The sequence below is a fragment of the Fusarium phalaenopsidis genome (assembly GCF_050370095.1).
Source record: "Fusarium phalaenopsidis strain FUZ10S chromosome Unknown contig_32316, whole genome shotgun sequence".
NCBI classification, from domain to species: domain Eukaryota; kingdom Fungi; phylum Ascomycota; class Sordariomycetes; order Hypocreales; family Nectriaceae; genus Fusarium; species Fusarium phalaenopsidis.
In genome coordinates, this window is record NW_028145399.1 from 1,611,485 (window position 1) to 1,633,501 (window position 22,017).

The following is a 22,017-nucleotide window of genomic DNA, read 5'->3' on the forward strand; positions in this document are numbered from 1 at the left end:
TTTGTTCTTGTCGGCTATAGTTACCCATTCCCCCTTTCTCGTCTAGAGTGCCAGGCACAGGAGCAAGGAACGCCAATATCATCACACTAACGGCATCAAAACCTGATTTATAAGATGAAAGAAACGCAGATTAATCATCTTTTGCCAATTTCCAGCATATCCGAAGTCTGTAAAACCCTCATGGTGCTTCTTACCCCCTGGAACTAAACCGGTTGACCAAGGAACCAACGACGACATCACCCACGCGGAACCACGCCATTACATCAACCTAATGCAATCTTGATCACATCCGCACAAGTCCAAGAGACGACGGACTAGAAAATGGTAATAGAACCCACTGAGAGAGCCCACCCATCCAATACTTGTAGCCCATTGCGATCGTCAATCCTTGCAGACGCGCGCCCAAAACCAGCGCACCAGAAGAAGCCCAACATGAAGCTATCAAAAGACGCGGAAAAGAACCCGTTAGTCCTGTCTCTGAGAACATACGTTAATGACGTCTTTTAGTCCCGTCACCTATCAGTTCTGCCAATCTCACTTGAATCGCAGAGCTATTCCTGAAGGTGTGGACATGGCTGGCAATGGTTTGAATAGGAATACGAGGTTTTCATCAAACTGGCCTAGACGGGCCAAAAATTCCACAGAAACATGCAAAACACGCCAAAACAAGCGCGTAAAGCTCGATAAAAGTAGAATCGCGTTTCCAGCGCAAAAGTCTGGTTGTGGAGTTTCAATCATGCATCTCCAGACGTTGGACCTCTGCAACAAACCAACTCGCAGCGACAGCAACCGCCGGCGCTTAGCACGCTCGCGATATTGGACCAACACATCGAGAGAGGCAGCCAAGCCTCAACGGCCGCGCTGAGCAGTCTGGCGACTGGAAAAGGGGCCGAGGATATCAAACACTCCCTACCACTCGTTTAGCTACCAAGGTTGAGAAGCGCCGCGGTCTATACGAACATCAGCAAGAGTCGTATAGCAACAGGCAGACTGAATTAGCATTCTTGCAACGTGGAACATGTCCAACCACAATTGGAAAGATGAAAAGGGGTAATGGGCATTGTTGAGGGTGTAAGTGACGAGTTGTCGTCACCTCCATAGACGAGACCCATCGCGGCGGGGAATAGCTTCACGAACCCCTTTGCAAGGGAAATGACTTTGAGCAATTAACGATTCAATTCCAAGGGGTAAAGGCAGAACGAGTAATTCAGGATCCGGAAAAATAGGAAAAGTGAAACTTAGGGCGTGAATGACATACTCCAGTCGTAGAGGGACCAGAGGTGTGAAGTGAAGCAAAGCAGACGTCAGGCATATGGCACGCTTCAGACCAGATGCATGCATGGCATTAGTATGCTCACGCAAATCTGTGACAAAAAAGTTGGGGTACTGGAGCCATATCGAGACCTCAAACACAAAGGCTGAGGCGATCCTAATTCCAGGGCGCGGGTCAATACGCCGATGAGACGAAGTGACAGCCAAACGGAGGCCCCGAGAAGCTTCTGTCCCCGGGGAACTTTTGTGGCGAAACGAACCGGCGGGACGGATGCATGTCATGGATGTCAAGTCAAATGTGCCAGAGCCAGAGAATGATCTGATATCAACCCGCCATGAAACCGGCCAGGCCATCCGGGAATCTCTCACGCCCCCCGCAAGCAGCTAGTCTTTCGTCGACAAGCGTCTCTTCAAAGTTGTGCCCCTGCTGGTCATCGATCCCACCGAGCGAGGGAACGAATCTCCTCCTGGGCCGAGGGAGGGCCCCGTCCCATCAAAGACCCTTAACGGCCCCCGGATACAGATCCTTTGACTTCCTGGTCTGGTGGCGGGAATGTGCAGAAAATAGGGGTCTTCCGAGGACCAGGGCTGTCGGTTGGAAGGCTATTATTATCTTGAAAGTAAGCCACCTCACCTCGACAGCACTCTACCAGCCAGAGAGGCCAGACCATGCCTCCGCTTCGGCGCATCGACCCGTCTGGATGTGGGATGCCGCCGTCAAGGTCCTGCGAGCAAGTCCGGTCCCTTGGATCGGAGAAGATAGTTGCATGACGACGGGCTTGCCGGTCTCTAGGCCTGCACGTGGTTCCACATGAGGCTGACGGAGTGGTGGTAGGTATAACGCCGTAGTGTGTAGACATACCATCTCGTTCATCGTTCATCGACACAACCGTTGAAACGGACACTCCCTTCTTCCGCCGACGTCATAGTCAAGCAGCCAGCACAGAATGGGCGGAGAAAATACCCGCTTCGGCCCGACAGGAGCTGACTCCCAAGCCATTAAAGATGGCTTCATCCATCGCGGACAGTCCCAGTCCAGCTCAAGCCCAGGCGCATGAACCATCAGCCCAGCAAGCAGCGCCGCACAGCACAGCACATAAAATAGCAGCCAGCAGATGGAGCATTGCTGCTGTGCCGTTTAAGCTTTGGCACTAGGTACGTCGGTGGTCGTCGGAGGCCGGGGACTTCAATGCACGGCTGTCTTGGCGGTGATGCATGGCCCCTGTTCACGTCACCATTAATAGCATAGCCACCCTGCCTGCTGGACGCTGCTTGGCCCACCGCGGGCTCCATCTTCCCCATCCTGGCTCCATGCCCCTTGCCCCCCTGTCCCTTGGCCCTGTCGGCAGGGCGCCGACGCCCTGCGAGTAATCGCCCGGTCCAGAACATCGCCCTCAACCTCAGTGGCTGGTCCGTAACGGGTGGGCTCTCAGGCGAACCTTACGGGGCTGGCGCGGCTGGGGACAGTGACAGTGACAGTGGCAGAGACAGACAGACAGTAAAAAGTCCCTGTGAAGATGGCCCGTTCGTTGCTCCGGCGGACAGTCCGCCTGTCAGGGCCAAGCCTCTCGCCATCATTCGCCCGCTACGGTTAGGCCAGGGTTTGCACTCTGACGCGTGGTCCAGTTGGTGCTGGATAGAATTGGTGCTCAACTGGCCATTTGTCTTGATCTGACCTGACCCGCCACCCTGGGACAGTCTTCGGTGTCAGAGGTTGATCAAACAAGTCTTCGAAATCCTGGAGCAACTCTCTTTGCACCACACTACACTGCACGCTTGGTTGAGTTTGGTCAGGCGCCACCGTCGCGTGCCATGCCGCCATGCAGTTGTCGTCGGCCCGCAACCCTGGCTCCTCTTGGGTGGCTTCAGCCAGACGAGTCAGCACTCAGATCTGGGAATGATACGTTACTGTAAGCCATTAAGAGACCCTTGCTCGAGGAGTTCGTCGTCGTGAGGACCCTGAAAAAGCTGTTAATAGAACAAACAAATGCAACTATGTCATTGCCTGCTGGTCATCTCACTGGCTGACCAGACCCATCGTCATGCTCATGGCTCATGATTCGCGAGCTGCACTCATGACGGGCCTCGTTAGCCTGCACGAGTCGACGGCCAACTCAACATCTCCGAAATGCACTCTTGATGGCTTCATGAACCCGGTGTTGACTCGATCAGCACCGCCTAGTTCTCTTCTGCAAATCGATTGGTGCGCAAGTCGGCCTCTCCTTGGGAACACCCATTTGGCCCCAAGTGAGGGACACTGCCGCAGATCTGATACGGTCTGCCCACGTCGATGCCCAAATTAATTTCTCCACGCTTGCGAAACATGATGAATTGTACAGTAGAGGCAAGATCGGCGAACTGCAGTTTGGTGCCTGAGTCTGTGAGGTATGCCCTCAGATCAGCCATGATGACTTCTCACTCGATGCCATCCGTACTCGTAACGTCAGTCGTCCATGTTTGCTTGTCCTCCAAGTTCAGCTCAGCTAGAGTCAATAAGCGATGACGCGAGACGGGAGCAACAAACCGCCCGACAAGCGATGTCGATCAACAAGGAAGACCACATGACATGTCCTCCCTAGACAGTTACAGCACAGCTGAGATGGTGATCATGTCTGTGATCGCTGCGCGGACCCGACTGGCTCTGGAGCACTCAGCTTTGAGGGCGCTGCACTGACTGACCGACTGACTGGGCGCGCCCAACTCCATGCCATCCGGAGATTTTTTCTGAACTGTGACAACATGATGTGTTACACACCCCAAGAGCACCGCCTCCAACCTGACCGATGAGCTCTTGTCTAGGCGGTCTAACGCACCCGTTGCGGTTTGACCATCAATAAAGGCCTCTCCTTGGATGCACTAATGTCTCATTCTCGCTGACGGGTTAGCGGACACTACAGACGCATTCCTGCTGCGCCCGAGCTCATAGCTCTGCGACGGTGAAGGTGAGCGACAAAGAAAAAGAAACACAGATGCCATGGGTCTGCATACGCAGCCAGACCAACAAAGCGGTGCGGCTTGCGAGTTGCGCTGCGTTGCTCCGTCAGGTTTCGGCCAAGTCGCCAATCTCTGCATGTTCAAAAGACTCATGGAGATGAGAGTGGGTGTGAAGGGGGTCGCCCTGAAAATCTCTTGTTGCAATAATTGCCTCTTGACACAGTCCCCGATCCATCCCAACCCCCCTCGCTTCGGCGGGTTGGGTTGGCATGCAACAAGAGGGAGGTTTTTGACAGAAAATCCATGGTCATGATCAACACTTCTCCATGCCTCGGCTCCGAACGCTAGAGGATATGGCATGGCATTCTGGCGTGTTGGGAAAAGAAGATGTCCAAAACAGGAAGTTCTATAAATAAAATGCCTCGCGGGGCCGACCCTCGTGGCCAAGCCAGGGCGAATCAGAGCAAGGCCAAGAGACCCGGCATCTGAGGTCTCGCAGGTATTTCGTCACCGTGGGTTCATGCGTTGAGCTGCCGTGTCTGTACAAGACCTAACCACCGACCGTTGAATTCTTCTTTTCCCTCTATGCAAGGGTAAGTAGCTTCACGCATCTTCTTCCTTCTCATCCCAGGGGGCCATCAGAGGCGGGGTGGTGTAGGGACTTTTTGTCGTGCGCAATTTTGAAAATGCTGATCAAGCTCGAGACCCTCGCCCTCTCGGCAGACCTGCGGATCCATGCGGGGGCCTATCGTCTTATCCCGACCTCCCCGTCCGCTTCAGGCGAATCGTAACCACGCTCGAGGTCCAACGGCGTGGTAATGTTGAGCCGAGTCGAGCATTCCCCGCAGCGCGAGCTTGCATGGGATGGGATGGGCCGATGAGATAGAGCGTGCTTCAAGGTGCTCTTTAACCGGCCTCTGGGTTTGGACTGGCAGAAAGGAAAGGCGCTCGCTGCTTGATACCCCCAAAGTAGATTGGGCGTGCGGTGGGGTGATGGACCACGACCAGGGACCGTCCACATCCCATGATAGTCACGTCGCTGTGATTGTTGGAGCAACCAGTCCGGCGCGGGTCCCCGAAGCGATCATCGGTCTGTCTGCATCTCGATCTCCCTGTCCCTCCCAGCTACACGGGACGTGCTTCATTAGCGTCTTCTGAGACAGGTGGTGCGATGCACAATTTCAGCTTTCCAGGCACGCCAGAGCCCTTAGCCGACCCAACCTCACCGCTTCCGCTGTCTGTTTCTCGTGGGGGAGCTCAGACTGGAATGTCTAGGGTCCCTCATGGGTCGAGTCGATTGGAAGAGGTCATGGCCAATTCCCCATGCCCGCTGCTTCTGGCTGACGGCTAGAAGATGAACTCATGGCGAACTTTTAAGAATAGCAACGCGCTAGTGCTGATTGCGGCAAAGAGCCATGCCCTAGCCGCAGCCTGCACGTCGTTGCCAGCCTCAGCAGCATAGGAGAGAGATCTAACACGATTTGATCTGTCCTTATGCCTGGGCCACCGCAAATCTGAACCGAATAGACCAGGAGGCCGGCCACAACGTTGATAACGCAGAGAGCACTATCGACTTTGTGTAATTTGGAATGCTTCTTGCTCGAGTCAGGCCCTAGCGTCCCCACCTCAACCAGCAAGCGACCAGCCTCCCTAGCCAGGTTGAGCGTGTGAAGGTATCGTGAACATTTGTTGAGCTGAGCGGAAACGAGCATGCCCGAGTTGTTGCAAGCTTCCGTATTGAGCACCTGGATGACAAGGGAGTAAGCGAATGCAGGGATGAAACCTCTTGATCCCACGATGTGAACAAGAAGTTCCATAAATGGGAGCGTCCTGTCTAAGAATGGTGGTGAAGTTGAGCCGTTGGTGCAACGTGGGCGCCTGGGATCCTAGTGTCATGGTCATGGCACGAACGAATTATGGCCCAGGTTCTGATGGGCAATTGGCGAAATGCCCTATCTCTAGTTCGACATGGGTCAGGGTTGGCAGGGAGAATCCCATTTTGGGACACGAGGTTTGCGGTTTCAGCCAAACAGAAGCGTCAGAGGCCTGTGAATCAGATCTGATCCAGGGGCAGGGGTCCCTGTCGCGTCCAGACAACCTTTGGACAGCAGCATTGGCTTAATGCCGTTTCAACATCTCCGGTGGCAGGTGCAAAGAGACAAGAGAATATTCCATCGGCCGCGTCCAAAACACCTTGCCGCGGATTGGCCTGCCCCCTTTGAGACATGGCAAGTCTTGACGTCCGTTTGTCTCAGATACTTTTCAGACATGATCCACTCGAGGTAAGGGCATGTCTGAGGGCGCTATCGGCAAGGCCGGCGCACGCAGTTGAGGATGGAAGAACCCTCGGAGAATGGCGAGTGCGAATATTCATAGCCTCTTGGCATATGACCTCATAGCGGCAGGACTAGGCCAAAAACCTGGGGCGATCTCAAAGAATGGCCATATTTTCTCAACGTCGAGTCTTCAATTTTTCGGCCTTGGGCCCTTGCGCAGCCAATGGCAGGTGGCAGTCGACGATATGTCGGCCGAGATGGATTCATGGAGCGGCAAACGAGTTTGATGACCGCTTGTTAGTCATCGGCCAACTTGAGGGCTGGTTTCAGCTGTGGGACCTAGGGCGGAGAACCAGGACCCAAAGAAGAAAAGAGCTGTCCATGTGATGAAACCGTCCCATCTGAGGGCGGCCGCGGAGTGTGAGGTCATGGCTCGCTCTGAAGTTGTGGTCCGTGAAGAGATTAAGCTGGCTTAGTCCATTCTTCGTCTGGTCTTTGCAGCAGAACGTCTGCTCAAGCTCGGCACCTGGAGCGGTTCGCTCCACCCACGGGCCGGAAGGCTGGGCTCGGGAGAGCTAGAGGCGAGTTATGGGGGCCGGAGGGCATCTAGACCACGACATGAATCAGTTGGAGGTTCAAGAAGGGAAACTCGACGGTGGCCAGGGTGACGGACGGCGGCGTCCATAGCTTCTCTTGGCCGACCTTGGGTTGTCCTCATTGAGGTTTGTCCCCCGTTGACCACGACTAATAGAACCCGATTCTATGACGCACAGGGAGGAGACACCACTGACCCGGCGACTTTTGGACTGCTGGCGCACGGAAATGACACTGGAAAAAGCCGGTTACATCTGCGAGATGGACTCTTCCGGGCCGCCGATTTTCTGAATGGCCCCATCCCTTGACGGAAAGTGACCGCAATGGGGGAATGGGACGGCCAAGGATGGAGCATGGAGATGGACATGGATGATTGGGACCTGATTGCCGGGCGTGTGCGACTTCGGGACGGTCGAGGTTGCACAGGACAAAATGTGCTCGTGGCTCACAGGCCGGTGCCAGGAACCTGCTGATCATTGAGTTTCTGTGCGAGACTGCCTTCTGCATCCCACGCTTGGCCTGATTGGAGTATTGCGCATTGGTGCCGAGGTGATAGGCGTCTTGTTGGGCTGCTGTACTAAGGGGATCGGGGAGAGCGGTGTAAGTGGCGGCGATGTGGACTCAGATTCCATCAGATGTGATGGCGATGGTGGTGATGATGATGATGAGTCGACGAGACCATCGTTGAAGGAGTGGAGGAGCTGGTTGGCTCAATGCATGGGATGCACTCCTCGTGGGTGAACATCACATGGCAGCCGTCGATGGGATTGGGTCTGAGGAGATGCAAAGTCGGAAGGCACCTTGGCAGGGCGTTGCTTCCTTTCGCATGAGAGAGAATGCGCCTGTACCCAAGGCAGGGCAGGAGCTCTCCAGCTGCATGCTCCATCCGTTGACGGAGCCCAGGGCAGACCCTGCCTTCCCCCATCCCATCAACGTTGAGGTGGACTAGGTAACCTGCCTAGTCTATTTTTGTCCCAGTTTGTAAGTGATAAGATGCTTCATGACTGACAAGCGTTGACACTCCCTGTCCCTTGCCCAGCCTCATTGTTTTTGGTCGCTGTTTTGGAAGAAATCAGCGGGAATTGCTTTTTTGGAAGAAACTTGCACTTTCCTTCACCGGGGAGACCTTGCATGGGCATGGGCGTGTGCTATCACGCGCGTCCTCTGTAACATCGTTGACAGCCTCAAACCTAAAGAGAAGGCTGTGACAGCACATCAAAAAGAAGATCGTCTGGGATACCGAAACTGCCGGAGATCGCCTTATGGCTCCGTGCTTCCGTGCTAGATCCTGCCAAAGGCTAAATGTGATGAGAATGCTCGTGTCTTGCTGATTAACGAAATGACCCTGGAAAAGGATATTGATTCGAACAAGTCCGATCAATTTGCCAGTGCCCCGGCGAGTCCTTTCCCCATTGAGTAACGGGGCTTGGTAATTAATCGCGTGCCTGAATTGAACCGCGCCGGTGAGGCGCCCGCACCACATCCGGTCCCCGATAGGGCATCGGCCGCCACGGCCAACAGCCCAACCCGGGCTGAGCAACCCGCCAGCGGAATCAGTCGTAGCTGGCTCCAAGCCGGGAACCTGCAGGACATCTTCTAGGCGCAAGTGACTCGGGGTACACGGCCTTTGTGTGCGCTGAGATCGGTTGCTCGGGCAGTATTCCAGAGCCGATGAAAACTCTGTTGAGGCGGTTGTCAATGACACTGTGATTCTAATTACATGCCGAGTGGGATGAACAAGTGCTCTTCGAGCCTGGGCCAGTTATAATAGACTAGCAAAGCATCTTTGTTCATCCTAGGCATGGATGCCCAGCCTTGACATAGCTGTCATTGGCTGCCTTCCATGCCAGTTCTAGTAGTTTTCTGAGAAGCCTTGGGCCTAATCAATCTGAAGCATGTCGAATCTCATACAAGGTTCAAAGGATTCGGTTGACGAGGAACACCCAGGGGCCTTGGAATGCCAAGCACTTGTCTCCAACCTTGTTTCCGCTCCATTCGGACGAGTCGTCAGCCCGCGTTTCTCCATCATGTTCCGTTTGCCCCCGGCCGTTATTTTTTTATGTCTCATGCCTCACCCGCCGAGGGCTCCGTGCCGGCCTCAGATTTCCCACCGACCCTCGCCCACTTAATGCCGAGGACAGCTGGACAGGTGCATGTTATGCTGCTTGGCACTTGGCCCTTTTCCCAAGGGAGTTGGGTAGTCTGCTCTGGCGGGTTTGCAGGGTGCAGAGGGAGGTCGGCTATTTTTGTGCAGATTGCAGATCACCGGTCAGTATCTGTAAGACGCAACGGCGCGCTCAACGTGATTCGTACGGAACGTTCGATTTCGACACCTTTGTTGCGCTATTGGGACGCTGCGGCATCCTGTGACAGCTCAATTTGCTTGCCATAAACGGGCATAACTGTCACCTCCATGTCATGTCCAGAGCAAGGGTGCTGGGCAAAAAAAGGCGAGCAAATGAGGAAGAGGCCGAGGTATGGCAGACATAATATTACCATTCCCCCCGGCCGACTGACCCCGAATGCGAAAACCCTCAAGGTTGGTGGTTGGATCTGGGCCATTAGCACGGACACCACGGTAGTATCAATTCCCATGCTCGGGAACCCGAGTCCGAAGGGGCAAGAGGAGACGGAGGGAGACCAAGAGAGGAGGGAATAGGAATAGGCCCGTCGAGGTTGGGGGAATCATGATCATGGGGAGCAAAACCCGTCCTAGCATCAGATGATTTGCAGCTGTCCCCGATCATCCGTGCTGAAATGCCAGTGACCAACCTCGTCGCCCAGTCAAGTTGCGTGCAGACTGCAGGCATGGCACACGCAGGGATGGGAGATACCGCCAAAAAGAAAAGAGCGCTGTTATGTCATGGCCGATGTCGCGGTTGGAGATAACCTCACCATGATGGTGGAGAGCATACTTTCTCGACCAACGACCCTCATTGCGCTCAATGCTCCGCTCCTTTCTCTGTCTTCTGCCCTACGAGGTGTTAGCTGGAGCCTCGGGGCACACACCTCGGCCGCCAAAGGCCCGGGGACCCGGTCGGCCGTGGCACCGCACCAGGACCAGGAAGGTTGGGTGTGTCGAAGACATTACATTCAGATGGAAGCCCTCACAGAATTGACCAGGGCAAGGGCCGGCTGAAGCGGGCGAACGATCTACTGTACAGTACTGCTTAGCGCACCCGACGTTGTCCCGTCCAGGCACGTCGAGGCCAACGTCACAGACAGCCCAGCCATCTTGGTAGGGTTGGACAGAGAAGTGCTGATGGGAGAGTGGAGAGGGGGTGACAAAGGAAAGGGTGATGAGTGATGAGGAATGATGACGCTCCCAGAAGGATGGATGAGACAGATAGACAGGCCCGAGAAGGGAACGAGCATAGCCCTCTTTGATGCTGCTGTACGGCTACTGCTACTGCTACCTTGGGGCCAGGATGCAGAAGTCGAGGACGGCCGTCAGCGATGGAAGGATGGAATGGACGGATGTCATGATGCTGCTAATAATGATCAATGCGCTGGGCGGCGCTGCGATGCACGGCACGGCGGGTGCAAAACTTGAGGCCATTTGCCCTCTGGGCCGTCTGAGTGGCCATTTGTTCCATGTCTCAGCTGCGAGGCAAGGCAAGGCGACGCAAAGCAACGCAGACCAAAGCGCTGGGAAAGCGAACCAAAGCAAAGAAGGGCCCTGAACTAGAAGCATTCGTGCGGCCATGACGGTGGGCCATAGGTAACGTTCCAGCGTCTCTCGTCCACGACTTTACCAGCTGCAGTTAGGGCAGTGCCTTTTTTAGATGCGCCTTCTCCAAATCTCCATCTCAAATCAAGCCTCACATCTCTCTTCTGCGCCGCTTCTGGAGCGATTCCGCCACTGTGAGATGGCGCTTGGAGGGATTGGACGCTATGCGATGCGATGCGGTGCAGTGAACCCCAGCCTTAGCCTTGGACCGCCTGAGGCATTGGATGAGATGAGGCTGGCCTGGAGAGACCTCAAGGGTCAGGGCCTGGCCTCCATGGCCTCAAGCTCAACTACCGGCCCCGGTTTGTCCGTCCGTGACGCATCCCCACCGCCCACCGTCCCTCCACCGCCGCCGTAAGAGCCCGCCAACAGCGCCCTCTTGGCCATTCGGCGAACCACAGCCCAATCATCTGCCAGAAATGGCCGGCCCCCGCGGCCGACGGACGAATAGAATGGTCAGAATACCGCAGTGAGCCGTGAACCCGACCAGCCAGCCTGCCTTACTAAGGCCCCGACTGACGGCGTTGGAGCAAAAGGAGCGGGCGGCTTTTGACGACAACGACCTGACGACCCTGGGATGGAAGAACGAGCACGGACTCGAAAAGTTATTTTTACTCAGTTACGTAGGGTTTTTGTCACCCACCCGCTCGCAGCAGCTCTGCTTTGCTTTGCTTCGCTCTGCTTTGCCTGGGGAGTCTGTCCGACCGATAGCACGCACCTACCAACTGAACCCGTTCGCTGACTGCCTGCCCGCCTGCCCGTCTTGTCGTGGGCTTGGCTTGGCTTCCATTCGCTTCACTCGCTCGCAGTTTTTACCAATGCTTTCTCTTCAACTCTCAGCTTCTGCGACTCTGGTCCCCCCCGGCGGTCGCAGAACAGAAACGGGCACTATCATTCATCCATGACATTTGGATCCATCCCCCTTGGCCCTAGCCATGTGCGTCATGCCCTCCACCTAGAGGTTACCTCGGCCGCCGCTTTTTTGCTTCTGCTCCCGCGTCTCATGGCCCTCACTCGCCTCTGGTCAGTCAGTCTGCTGTTTGCTGCAGATGCCGGCCTGTCCGCTGACCCTCCCGTCCTGTCGCCCCAACCCAGCCCACTGGAGATGGCTCTAAACAGGCTCTGGAGGGTGCCCGCCCGCCACTGTAGTCCTCTGTATTTGCATTTGCCTTGTTCCCCTCCCCTCTGAGCCAGGGCTGGGCTGGGCTGGGCTGGGCTGGTTTTCCTTCCCGCCACCACCACCCACCGGCTGGAGCGGCGGTGGACAGAAGAAGCGGAGGACAGCCCACATCCGGCCCTCATCATGCCGTCCGTCCACGTCCAGTCCAAGCATTACCGTCTCGGTGGTCCTGTAGAACCAGACAACGAGCCAGCAGAGCACAAGCCAGCCAGCAAGCCAGCCCGGCTGCCCAATAGCTCATCCCCAATCTTCTGCTCCCCAAAATAGCACACAGCAGAGGGCATGGTATGGATCGATGCTATCCTCAGGTATGGATCCGTCCTACCTTGCCTTACCTTGCCTTGGCTTGCGGGAGCCGTACAGTAGCAAGCAGTAACATCCATCTCCAAACTGATCCGACGACATTAACATGCCCGCTTAGCTTGGCTGAGCTACTGCCAGAATCCTCACGCACCCCCTCCCTCCCCCATCCTGTCCTGGCCTGGGCTGTTACTAAGGTTATGGTCTGTGATGAACAGACACACCCATACCGTCCGTCCCCATTCCCAGCAAACCCGCACGCATGGGTGGAGGATGGATGGGGACGGGGATGGTCGACGACTATGACAGATGCCCAGCCAAGGGACCTTTTGGAGACAACGGCCCTTTCTGATGAGGCTACAGAGCGCCCCCCCTGTTGCACCTGTGGCACCGGGCACGCCCCCCCATCCTAGCGTGCTTGTTCTCCTTCTGTGGCCCAACGCGGAACAATGATACAGTACAGCCCAGATGTGCTCTGTTCTGCTCGCTCGGGGTTCATGGCCATGGACCATGGGTCAGCGTCCGATTCATGGGGGATCCATCCATTGCTGCCGCTGCCGTAGTCCCGGAGCCCGCACTCCACAATCCACAAGTGACCTTGGCCCTAGCTAGCCCGAGCTCGCCTGCCATGCCAGCCTCTGGTCTTGACACTCCCCTGGGCTCATTCTCACGCTTTGCTTTGGAGTGATTGACGCTGTTTTCTGGTGGTGGTGCTGCTTCCGCTGGTGGGTGTGCGTCGGGTGTCTCTTTTTGGGTCTTGTCTGGCACCTGCTCACACACTTCTCTCCCCCCCCCCCCCAAAGCACGCACATGGCACCCTCTTACTCTGGCACACAGAAAACGTACCTGCCTGACCTTACACAGCCTTCCCCCCAAGGTTCCTTCCCACTCCCCGGCACCGCATCCACATCCATATCCGCATCCTCACACTCACACTCCCACTCTTACCCCCCCGGTTGCTCCTCCCCCGGCCGCTCCTCCCCGGTGCCTGCTTGTATTTAACAAAGCCTCCCTCCCCAGCTCCTTCCCAGATCCCCTCTTCGATTCCTTTTTGGTCAACTCCATCAACCACCATCAACGTCTCTCCAAACCAACAACACGTTCGCTTTCCTCCCTCCTCACCTCCCCCAACTCTCTTAGGAAGTCCTCGTCGACTCCTGTCACTCGCTTTTTTTACTGGTGCTTTGGGTTTTCAACGACCCCTTCTTCTTTTCAACCAACGATACCTTTTCCCCAATATCTTGGGGTATTCAGTCGCTTCCCGCTGTGGATCGTTAACAAAGGAACAATCGCTCTGTGCAAAGACCAATCGACAGATAAGGACAAGAACCACGCTAAAACGCACACCCCGGCCCCGAACTTGACCTGCCAAACGGATTGCCGTCTCGTCTCCAAGTAATACGAGCTCTCCAAAATCTGCAGCCCTCATCACCCCCGGCTCGCCCTCGCCCTCGGCCCCGCGTGTAGTTGATATCTTTGTCTCTGCATATCTACGCTCGCTTCCCTGAATCCGCATCAAGCTGTCTTGAAAAGGAAAGAAAATCAAACAAAGCCACCAACCATTCGATCGCTACCACCAATCACGGACAAGAAGGAAGACTTGGACACGGGCAACCTGGCAGACTACGATACCGAGTTTTTTTGAGATTCCCTATCCAGCTCATCTAGCCGAGATCGCCGCAGCTTCGTAGAGCTCCTCGAGCATTCCAGTCACGCTAGAAACTTGGAATTGCCTCCGTATCAGCTTGGTTCCTCGACTTGCACCCGAGCCTAGCTCATCAAGTCCACCAGCTCTCGAACTGCTATCCATTCTTCCCTGAGTGTTCCGATCTTCGCAGATCTCTTCTCCGGAATACCCTTGACTTGATTGCCTCAAGTCGGTTTCCAGAAGCAACTTGACTGGGTAGATCGCCAATTGCGCCCTTGTCTCTCCAACGCTCGCTACCCGTCCACAGGCTTGCCTTTGTGGACACCGCGTACGTCCCTTGACTCCCATCTTGAGTGACTGTGTTGTTTCTTACAACCTCGACAGGTCTTTCGCTACACTTTCACCTTCATCACTTTCACAATGGCTGGTCCCGGTGGTGGTCCTCCTCGCCGCAGCCACACCAAGTCCCGCAAGGGCTGTGACACCTGGTAAGCTTCATTGAAGTGGAAATATGGTTCTGCACAGTTTCACCCTAACGGCTTCTCTGCAGCAAACGCCGACACATCCGCTGTGACGAGAACTTCCCTCAATGGTGAGTTGGTTCCAAAACGGCATCTCGATGCAGCCTCCCTTGCTGACCATACCGTAGTCGCAACTGCACCAAGCACAAGATCCGATGCCCGTACAACGATGTGCAGGTTCCCGATGCTGAGCGATCTACCACTCCCGACAAGCCCGACCTCATGTGGACGCCCCAGATCGAAGCCGCCATCGCCGAGTGGCAGAGGACGGGAATCTTCCCGCTCCCGAGCCTTGGTCTGTATCCGGCTCCCATGCCCCATCTCTATTCGCTCGAAGACCTCCGATTGATTTACCACGTCGCCACCTTGTACTACCAGCTGGCCACCATCGATGCGAATAACTTCACCCTCTGGACTCGTCACATTCCAACGTAGGTCGCACAGATCTGAATCATGCGTTGATGGATGCTAATATTGGTCTAGTCTCCTCCGAATCGGCGCCACAACCCCCTACGTGATGCATGCTCTGCTCGCCTTTTCCGCCATGCATATTGCCTTCCTCACCGACTGCCCTCTGGTCGGCAGCCTGGCTTATGAACATCGAGGCATTGCTCTCAAGGGTCTGCAGGAGGCCATTGGCTCCTTTTCTCGAGAGACGTCCGACGCCATTCTGGCTGCGTCTCTTGTGCTCTCCTGGCAAGCCACCGACTGGTAAGTATTGTAGATTCTGCAGTTTGTGACGGCGGCTCACACAATGATTAGGCGCAGCTGGACACAGCTGATGCAGGGCACCTCCTCGGTGAGTAACCAAACCTCGAAATAACCCGAAACAGCTCTGACTTGCTTGCAGGTGATCGACGCAATGGACGCTTGGAAGCACGAATCCCAGTTTGGAGACTTCATCGCCGAGAGCAGCACCTTTCCCACGGCTCCGCCCTCCCCTGGACAGGACCACCGTCCCAGCCAGCCGCGACCCGAGGATCTTGAGGCTTTCCAGCGCACGCTCGAGCAGGTTCAGAAGGTGGAGGCTCATCTCAAGCACCACAAGGAGGACACCACTCAGATCCAGCATCTCATTGGCTTTCTCCGTGGTTCTCGCAAGATCAGCCCCACGCTCTCGATTGCTCAGCAGTTTGAGAGGCTCCGGCCGCTGCGGACCTGGCTCTTCTGGATGCCCGTGAACTACCTGCAGAACTACCATGGCTCCCCCAACTCGCTGGTCGTCATTGCTCATCTGTACACTGTGGCCCTCCTCATGGAGCGACTCTTCCCTGAGATTGGTGCTGCCTACTTTGGCAGTCTGTCCATCTCTCCCGTTGAGGAAATTGCTCGGCGTCTCATGTCCATCAATGTCTCTGGTGCCAGGGGCGAGCTCCAGACGCCTCTCACGCTCATGGAGTTCCCCATTGACACTATCAGTGAGTTCCGATCGCGAATGGGCTGGCTGCACCCGGAGAGGACTCCGTCGTTCCCGCAGTTCAACCCTCCCAACTTCACTGTTCACGAGGAGATGCCGAGCAACGAGTCGTACCTGTATGGGAACCCTGCCTTCAGCTACAGCACTGAGGAGATGCCGATGCTGAATGCGTCTGGACCACCACCTTCGTCGGTGAGCCCTCTGGTTCTCTCGTCGCCGTACCCAGCGCAGCAGTACCTCAATGTTCCGTCTCCGGCGTACACGGGAGCCTACAGTCCAGCTTCGTCCACCTTTGAGGGTTCCGTTGCGTACAGCGATACCGAGGAATACAGCACCTGGGACATGAATGCCCTGCAAGGCGGGCCTCCCACGATGCACGATTCTCCTCACAACTATGGCGTCGGGTTCGTCACTCCTGTCCAGACCGTGTGGATTTAGGCTCCTCGAGGCGGCCACCGGGTCTTTTGCGCGAATAAGAATAGGGGATTGACCGTTTCCACCCAGGATGAACACCACCACACCAACATACCCGCCTCCAGAGGACCCATCTCCCTACATGGCCTCGCTGACGAGCGCTCCGTCTCCGTACCTCAGCTCGGAGCAGTTCGGCATGCTTCCACTCCCCGAGTCTCCTGTCACCTCGAGCACGCCGCTCCCCCGACACCGCCACACCTCCTCGATGTCTTCGGCTCCGCACCCGCCGTCGCCCCTTGTGCAGGCCCCCCTGATGCACAGCTACGAAGACAACGCCCGACGCCGAGCGACTTGACGTTTCTCGGCTCGCTCTCTGATTCGCTCTCCAATCGCTTCAGCCAATTTGCCGTCGATTTTGTTTTGACTTTATGTTTGATCCCGCTCGCTGCTTTTTCGAAATCGACGCAGACGCCATGTATACCACGTTCCTTCGACGCTCGCTACCACAACCACAACCAACTGGATCTGGGCTGGGCCTCCCGGCCTCAGGATCCTTACGACGCTCCTTGAGATACAAGATTAGATTACGCTCCCTACCACGAACGAAACTCGCACTATTATGTGCTGTACACTACGTATTTTCACGGTCCTTACGATACCCAGCAAAGAAACGACACTCCTTATTGAACACCACCAATGATACCCGATAGACACTCCTTCCTGACGACTTAATGACGACTTCATCGGTTATAGAATTCACTCCTTACGGACTCCGCCAACGGTGACGGAAGCACCGTATCCAAAATGCATAGCGACTGTTGTTTGTGTTTTTAAACGCGCTCAAAAAGCTTGGTGTTGATGGGAGTTTTTTGTTTTGATTTGATATGGGAAAGCATTTGTTCGGCGCACTTGATAATGTTTTGTGTTTATTGATATTGCTTGATTTGTTTTTGTTTTTGGATTTTGTTTTGGTTTTGTTTTGCCGCGCCGGATTCGACTCTTCGCAGAGTTGACGGCAGCGAAGGGATACTACGGGACAGAAGCATGTTTTTGATGTTTTTCGCAATGATTTTATCTGATTTCGGATGTTGGGACCAACTGGCTCTACGAAAGATGCCATGGGATATATGTACGCTTTGGAACGAGGAGGATGATATACGCGAGGGATATCGCGCGAGGATAAGGATAGACTGTTGCATTGTTTTTTTTTTTTTCAGCGCCTGGAATTTTGAACTGCTGAGGAGGACTTGGAAGTCTGATGGCGGTTCGAGGACGATCTGCCGGGAGATTAATTGACGATCGACTGATTGCGCGCCACAATATTGTTCCTGATGAAGTGACCCTGAATGACATGTGTGAATATAAGACGGTTGGAGGTGGGGTAGAGTCTTGGTGACGCCCTCTTGACACTCACTGCCTTGTGCCTGGGCTGGGGAGGGGTCATGATCGTACCTTAAACTTTAAAAGTGAGCACACTGGTCACGCCTCCATTAGGTAGACGGTTGCATCAGACAAGTAGAGATGCAGTGGCTCAGACTTGGGCGACCGGTTGTGTGAGATGGTTGAGACCGGCATGCTCTCTGACTTGGGGCGAAAAGGCTTCATCTCGTGTGGAATCATCTAAGGGTTAGACAAGGGGGAAACTATTGGGTTACTAGCATGTCCTATCGTCCCGTCTTCGGGTGAAGGTAGAGCGGTAATGTTGCGGGTTCGGTGATGCCTGGGGGGGAGAAGTCTATGAGAAACCTTGAGCAGGGCAATCCCTTTCATGGGCTTCTCATCACCCTCGTGGTCATTGTCTTCGTCACAATAAAGCAAGCAGAGAAAGTGCGGTAGGATAGGTGAGTTTGTATTCAAGCCGTGGCTAATTCAGACCCCATCAACTCCGTCTCTTTCTTTCTGTTGGTACACACACGCACAACATCCAAGGCGTCAGAACCAACACCACCAGAGAGCCAGCAGCATAACAACTCCTCACCCAGACACCTAGCCACCCCTTGGAGCGGTCCTATAGTAGAAACCGAGGGGGAAAAAGACAAGAGGGCGGCGCAAAAAAAATGCAGAAACCATGACAAGAAAAAATTGAGCACGCAAGTCCGTCAGGTTGTTGTTGTGGTTGTTGGTATCACTATTCCCGTTCAGGCCCAAATAAGTGTTTGTTCGTATCCAGCCGAGCTTCCCAAGACGGGACCAGTATTCCTCCGTCTAACAAATAACACAAAAAAGAAAAAGGGCGTTTGAACGACTATGGGAGAGCCCCATGCCGTGTGTTCACCGATGCTAAAAACTCCCAGGCGCCTCTGCAAAAAAAGGACTGAAATGGATCGTGTATGGTGATTTGTTCCTGTCAACTCCGGTGTCATGGTCGTTGATGCCAATCTCTTCCCAGGCATCATCGTTTCGTCTTCAACGTCGCTACGGCTGTCGTCGTAGCCAGCGATATCCAGTCGCATCGGGGTCACCAGCGTTATCCTGGCACTCAAGCGGACGTACTGCTTCGAGGCCGGTTGGATGACGGCCGATCTCGCTGGGGTAACCGCGCACTATCGCTTCTGTCACGGCCAGCACCTTGTCGTACGGCATCGCTGTAGCTCGGAACGGGCGGATTTCGATCGTTGGCATGTTGTCGTGGGGGAATCACAGTAGCAGCAGAGTTGCCCCTGCTTCGGTTCATAACTCGGATCAAAGGAGTGTTCTCCTCGCTGTCTGTGCTGTATCGGCGACCATCTTCACTGCCGGAGTGGTCGGGGCTCTGATATTCGGGTGGGGGGTTCGTTGCGTCTTCCAGATGTAGGTGTAGGGGGTTGTGATCGTGGGTCTCGTGCTGAGGTCCGGCGTTGCTGCCTTCGCCGTTCTCTTCGTTGGGTACAAAGTGCGCCAGTGAGATATCGGTTGAACTCCTGCCTGGTCCGGGGCTCGTCGGGGGCAGAACGCGGAAGTTACCACTTCGTGTTCTTCCGTGCTGGGGGTTCAGGTTGCTGGTCGGGGGGCGTGCATTATAGGAGCATGCTGTGACTGAGTGACTATGTTGTCGACCTTGAGGATATGTGGCGCCGCTGTCGGTGCCCGTTTCCAACAGAATACTACCCTGCTCAGATCCGTACGGCGGCGGCGGCGCGAGACTACCAGTTGCGGGAGCCAGACCCCATTTCTTGACATTGGCCTCGATAAAGACGAAACCGGCCTGACCAAAGTTGACGTGGATCATAGCAGGACCGTTGGCGCCAATAGCGGGAAAGAAGTTCTGCGACTTGAGACCATGAACCACCTCCTCGAGCTTCTTGCCGTTGCGAGTGAAGAAAATAGCACCTGTTCGAGGACGGTAGCCTACACCGACGACGTCGCCCTGCACCAGCTGGGGACCGTAGGGAGTTGCGCCAAAGGGCTGGTTGTAGCGACGGGTTCCGGTAGACTGGTACCCAACCGAGTACTTGTGATATCCTGGGAAACAAGAGTAAGCAGGTGACGGCAGCAAGAGGAGGACAAGAGGTATGACAGGCACTCACCAGGTAACCGGAAGAGAGGATAAGGCTTGGTGGCCATGCCGATGCTGAGGAGGGTGGTCTCGGGCTTCTCGTATATCTTGGCCTCCCAGTAATAGACGTCGTTTTGCTTGGGGACGGGGAGATTGCTCATGACGGTGCATTCCGAATCAAAAAACTCAATCTCGGTGCGGGCCTCGACAAAGCAGTTGGCGATCTCGAGCTCGGGTTCAAACTCCCAGGCGGAGACGCCCTTTTCCTGGATGGCGAGATATTGCGATAACGAGATGTCTGTCTGCGCAGACTCTGGAGTGTTGGCAGTGACCCAGGCTGGTGCGGCGGACACGCGTCAGTAAGAGATAGTGTTTGAGGGGATGTGCAAGGCCCCGGAGAGGGCAGAGAACCCAGCGACCTACCCTTTGCTCGTAGATACTCCTGGCGGGCCATGTCATCCATGACCTCGAGGGCTTCAGCCTCGTCACGCGCGAATGCTTGCTCATCATCATACTCGCCGGGTCGACCGAGGCGATCAAGTATGATACGACCGGTGCTTGCGCAGCCCGAAACCCAGAATATGAAGATGACGAGGGCGATAAGGACGATGGAGCCAAATGATGATACGAGGCCGATGACGACGCCTGTAAAGGCTGACGAGGGGGAGGAAGATAACCCCATGATGGGCTTCCGTCGAAGGAAAAGAGGTCTCTCTTTCTCTGGGTTGGTTTTTTTAGTTGTTGAAAAGACGAGGAATTGCGTGCGTTTGCTTCGAGTCGTATCGTATTCGTCGGGACAATCGGTCGGCCGGTCGGATACGGGAGAACAATCAAGTCACGACTCTTGGCGGACGGCGTCACCGCCGCGAATGGTGCATCCAAGAATCAATCGCGCGGCGAGGGAGGGAGACGCTAGTCGCAACGAGAACGCAGGAGGAAAAAGGAGCGCCGAAAAGGAGAATAAAATGATGGTCGAGGCGGAAAACAAAGTGCGAGAAGGTGAGAAGGGAAGGGAAGGAGGAGAAATGACGAGAGGCGATGGGAGAGGGTGGTTGGTGGTTGGTTGGTGGGATCTGGATGTGGAGGAGAAGCAGAAGAAGCCCGGACGAGGACGAGGACGAGGAGGCTCGGGCCTTGGCCCACGCGATGTCGCCACACCTCACAGATAGGAAAGTCCTTGGAACAGGCAGGGGCCTGGGCACACGACACTGATGGTTAGTTGGACGGAAGGAAGGGGAATAGAAGTAGAAGGGCTTGATTGATAAAGACAAGTACGTAGACCAAGTTGTAAGAGATAAAATAAACCTTTGTTGTGCCTGTTGTTGTGCCTGTCAGCAAAACTCGTTCGTCCCGGCCGCTGACCAGGCCCTTGCTGATGCTGACGCCGGTGGTGACGATTCCAGTGGGTGACGGTTCCTGTCAGTGGAACCCGACGGGGGGACGCTTCCAGTGGAAAGCGGATGCGTCCAGTGGCTTTGGTGGGCTTCCGGCGAAAATGGACCCGCAGACCCTCTGGAGGGGTTCTGACGGAACCGGCGGGAAGCGGGCGGGTGGTACTCACATCATGTTAGCGTCAGGCTGCATCTAGGTGCATAAATCTTAACGCTTCATGTGGGGATCTAGGTATTCTTCTACGTGCTCCCGAAATGTCCGGATCGCCCCCAAGGCTGAGCAGGACGATCAAGTGGCTGGACGGACGGGGACCGCTCGGTCAAGGATTGGCCAAGCGACCCCTTCCTTCGATTGAGAGACGGGATCCTGGAAGGGGAAGGGGCATTTCAAAAAAGCCTGGATGAGGCAGGGCGTGACATGGAACAAAAACCCGTGACGTCGTCATTCACGACATTAACCACCAACACCAACAAAACCACCAATATTGCCTCCCCCTCTACAATACTTCCCCCTTGCAATATTAAACTCGCTCTGCATCCTGCAACATCATCCATCCCCTTACACACCACAGCAAACACATAAACAACTGGATGTCGTCCTTCTCGGCCCGGCGGCTACGCGCTCCAGCTGAGGCGCCCCAGGTTTCATCTTTTCCAGCTAGCGCCGCATAACTATTTTCAGCTTCTTCTGGCGATACGCGCTTCACTTTGCATGATGGAGAACCATTTTTTGTTGCACATCTCAATTAGAGCCCGCTGAGACAAAGCCGTAATCTCCAAAGTGAACAGGTGAGACATGAGAACTTGATCGGAGCAACAAGGGACCGCAGTCGTGCCAGGGATGGGATTGATGCGTGCGTCCTGC

The 22,017-nt window shown here is 55.2% G+C and overlaps 2 protein-coding genes across 2 annotated transcripts; one reads left to right on the forward strand and one right to left on the reverse strand.

Annotated features, from left to right (window-relative positions):
• Positions 1 to 14,354: 14,354 nt before the first annotated feature.
• Positions 14,355 to 16,310, forward strand: LRP88_12070 (Zn(II)2Cys6 transcription factor domain-containing protein; the record flags this gene model as incomplete). Its single annotated transcript, XM_083248478.1, has 6 exons — positions 14,355 to 14,422; positions 14,485 to 14,526; positions 14,584 to 14,886; positions 14,939 to 15,166; positions 15,218 to 15,254; positions 15,306 to 16,310. The coding sequence occupies 6 exons, from the start codon at positions 14,355 to 14,357 to the stop codon at positions 16,308 to 16,310; spliced, it is 1,683 nt and encodes a 560-aa protein (XP_083095908.1).
• A 2,368-nt stretch (positions 16,311 to 18,678) lies between these two features.
• On the reverse strand, positions 18,679 to 20,443 carry LRP88_12071 (concanavalin A-like lectin/glucanase domain-containing protein; the record flags this gene model as incomplete). The annotated part of the gene is made up of 4 exons (XM_083248479.1): positions 18,679 to 18,707; positions 18,780 to 19,727; positions 19,793 to 20,098; positions 20,185 to 20,443. The coding sequence occupies 4 exons, from the start codon at positions 20,441 to 20,443 to the stop codon at positions 18,679 to 18,681; spliced, it is 1,542 nt and encodes a 513-aa protein (XP_083095909.1).
• Between the last annotated feature and the right edge of the window lie 1,574 nt (positions 20,444 to 22,017).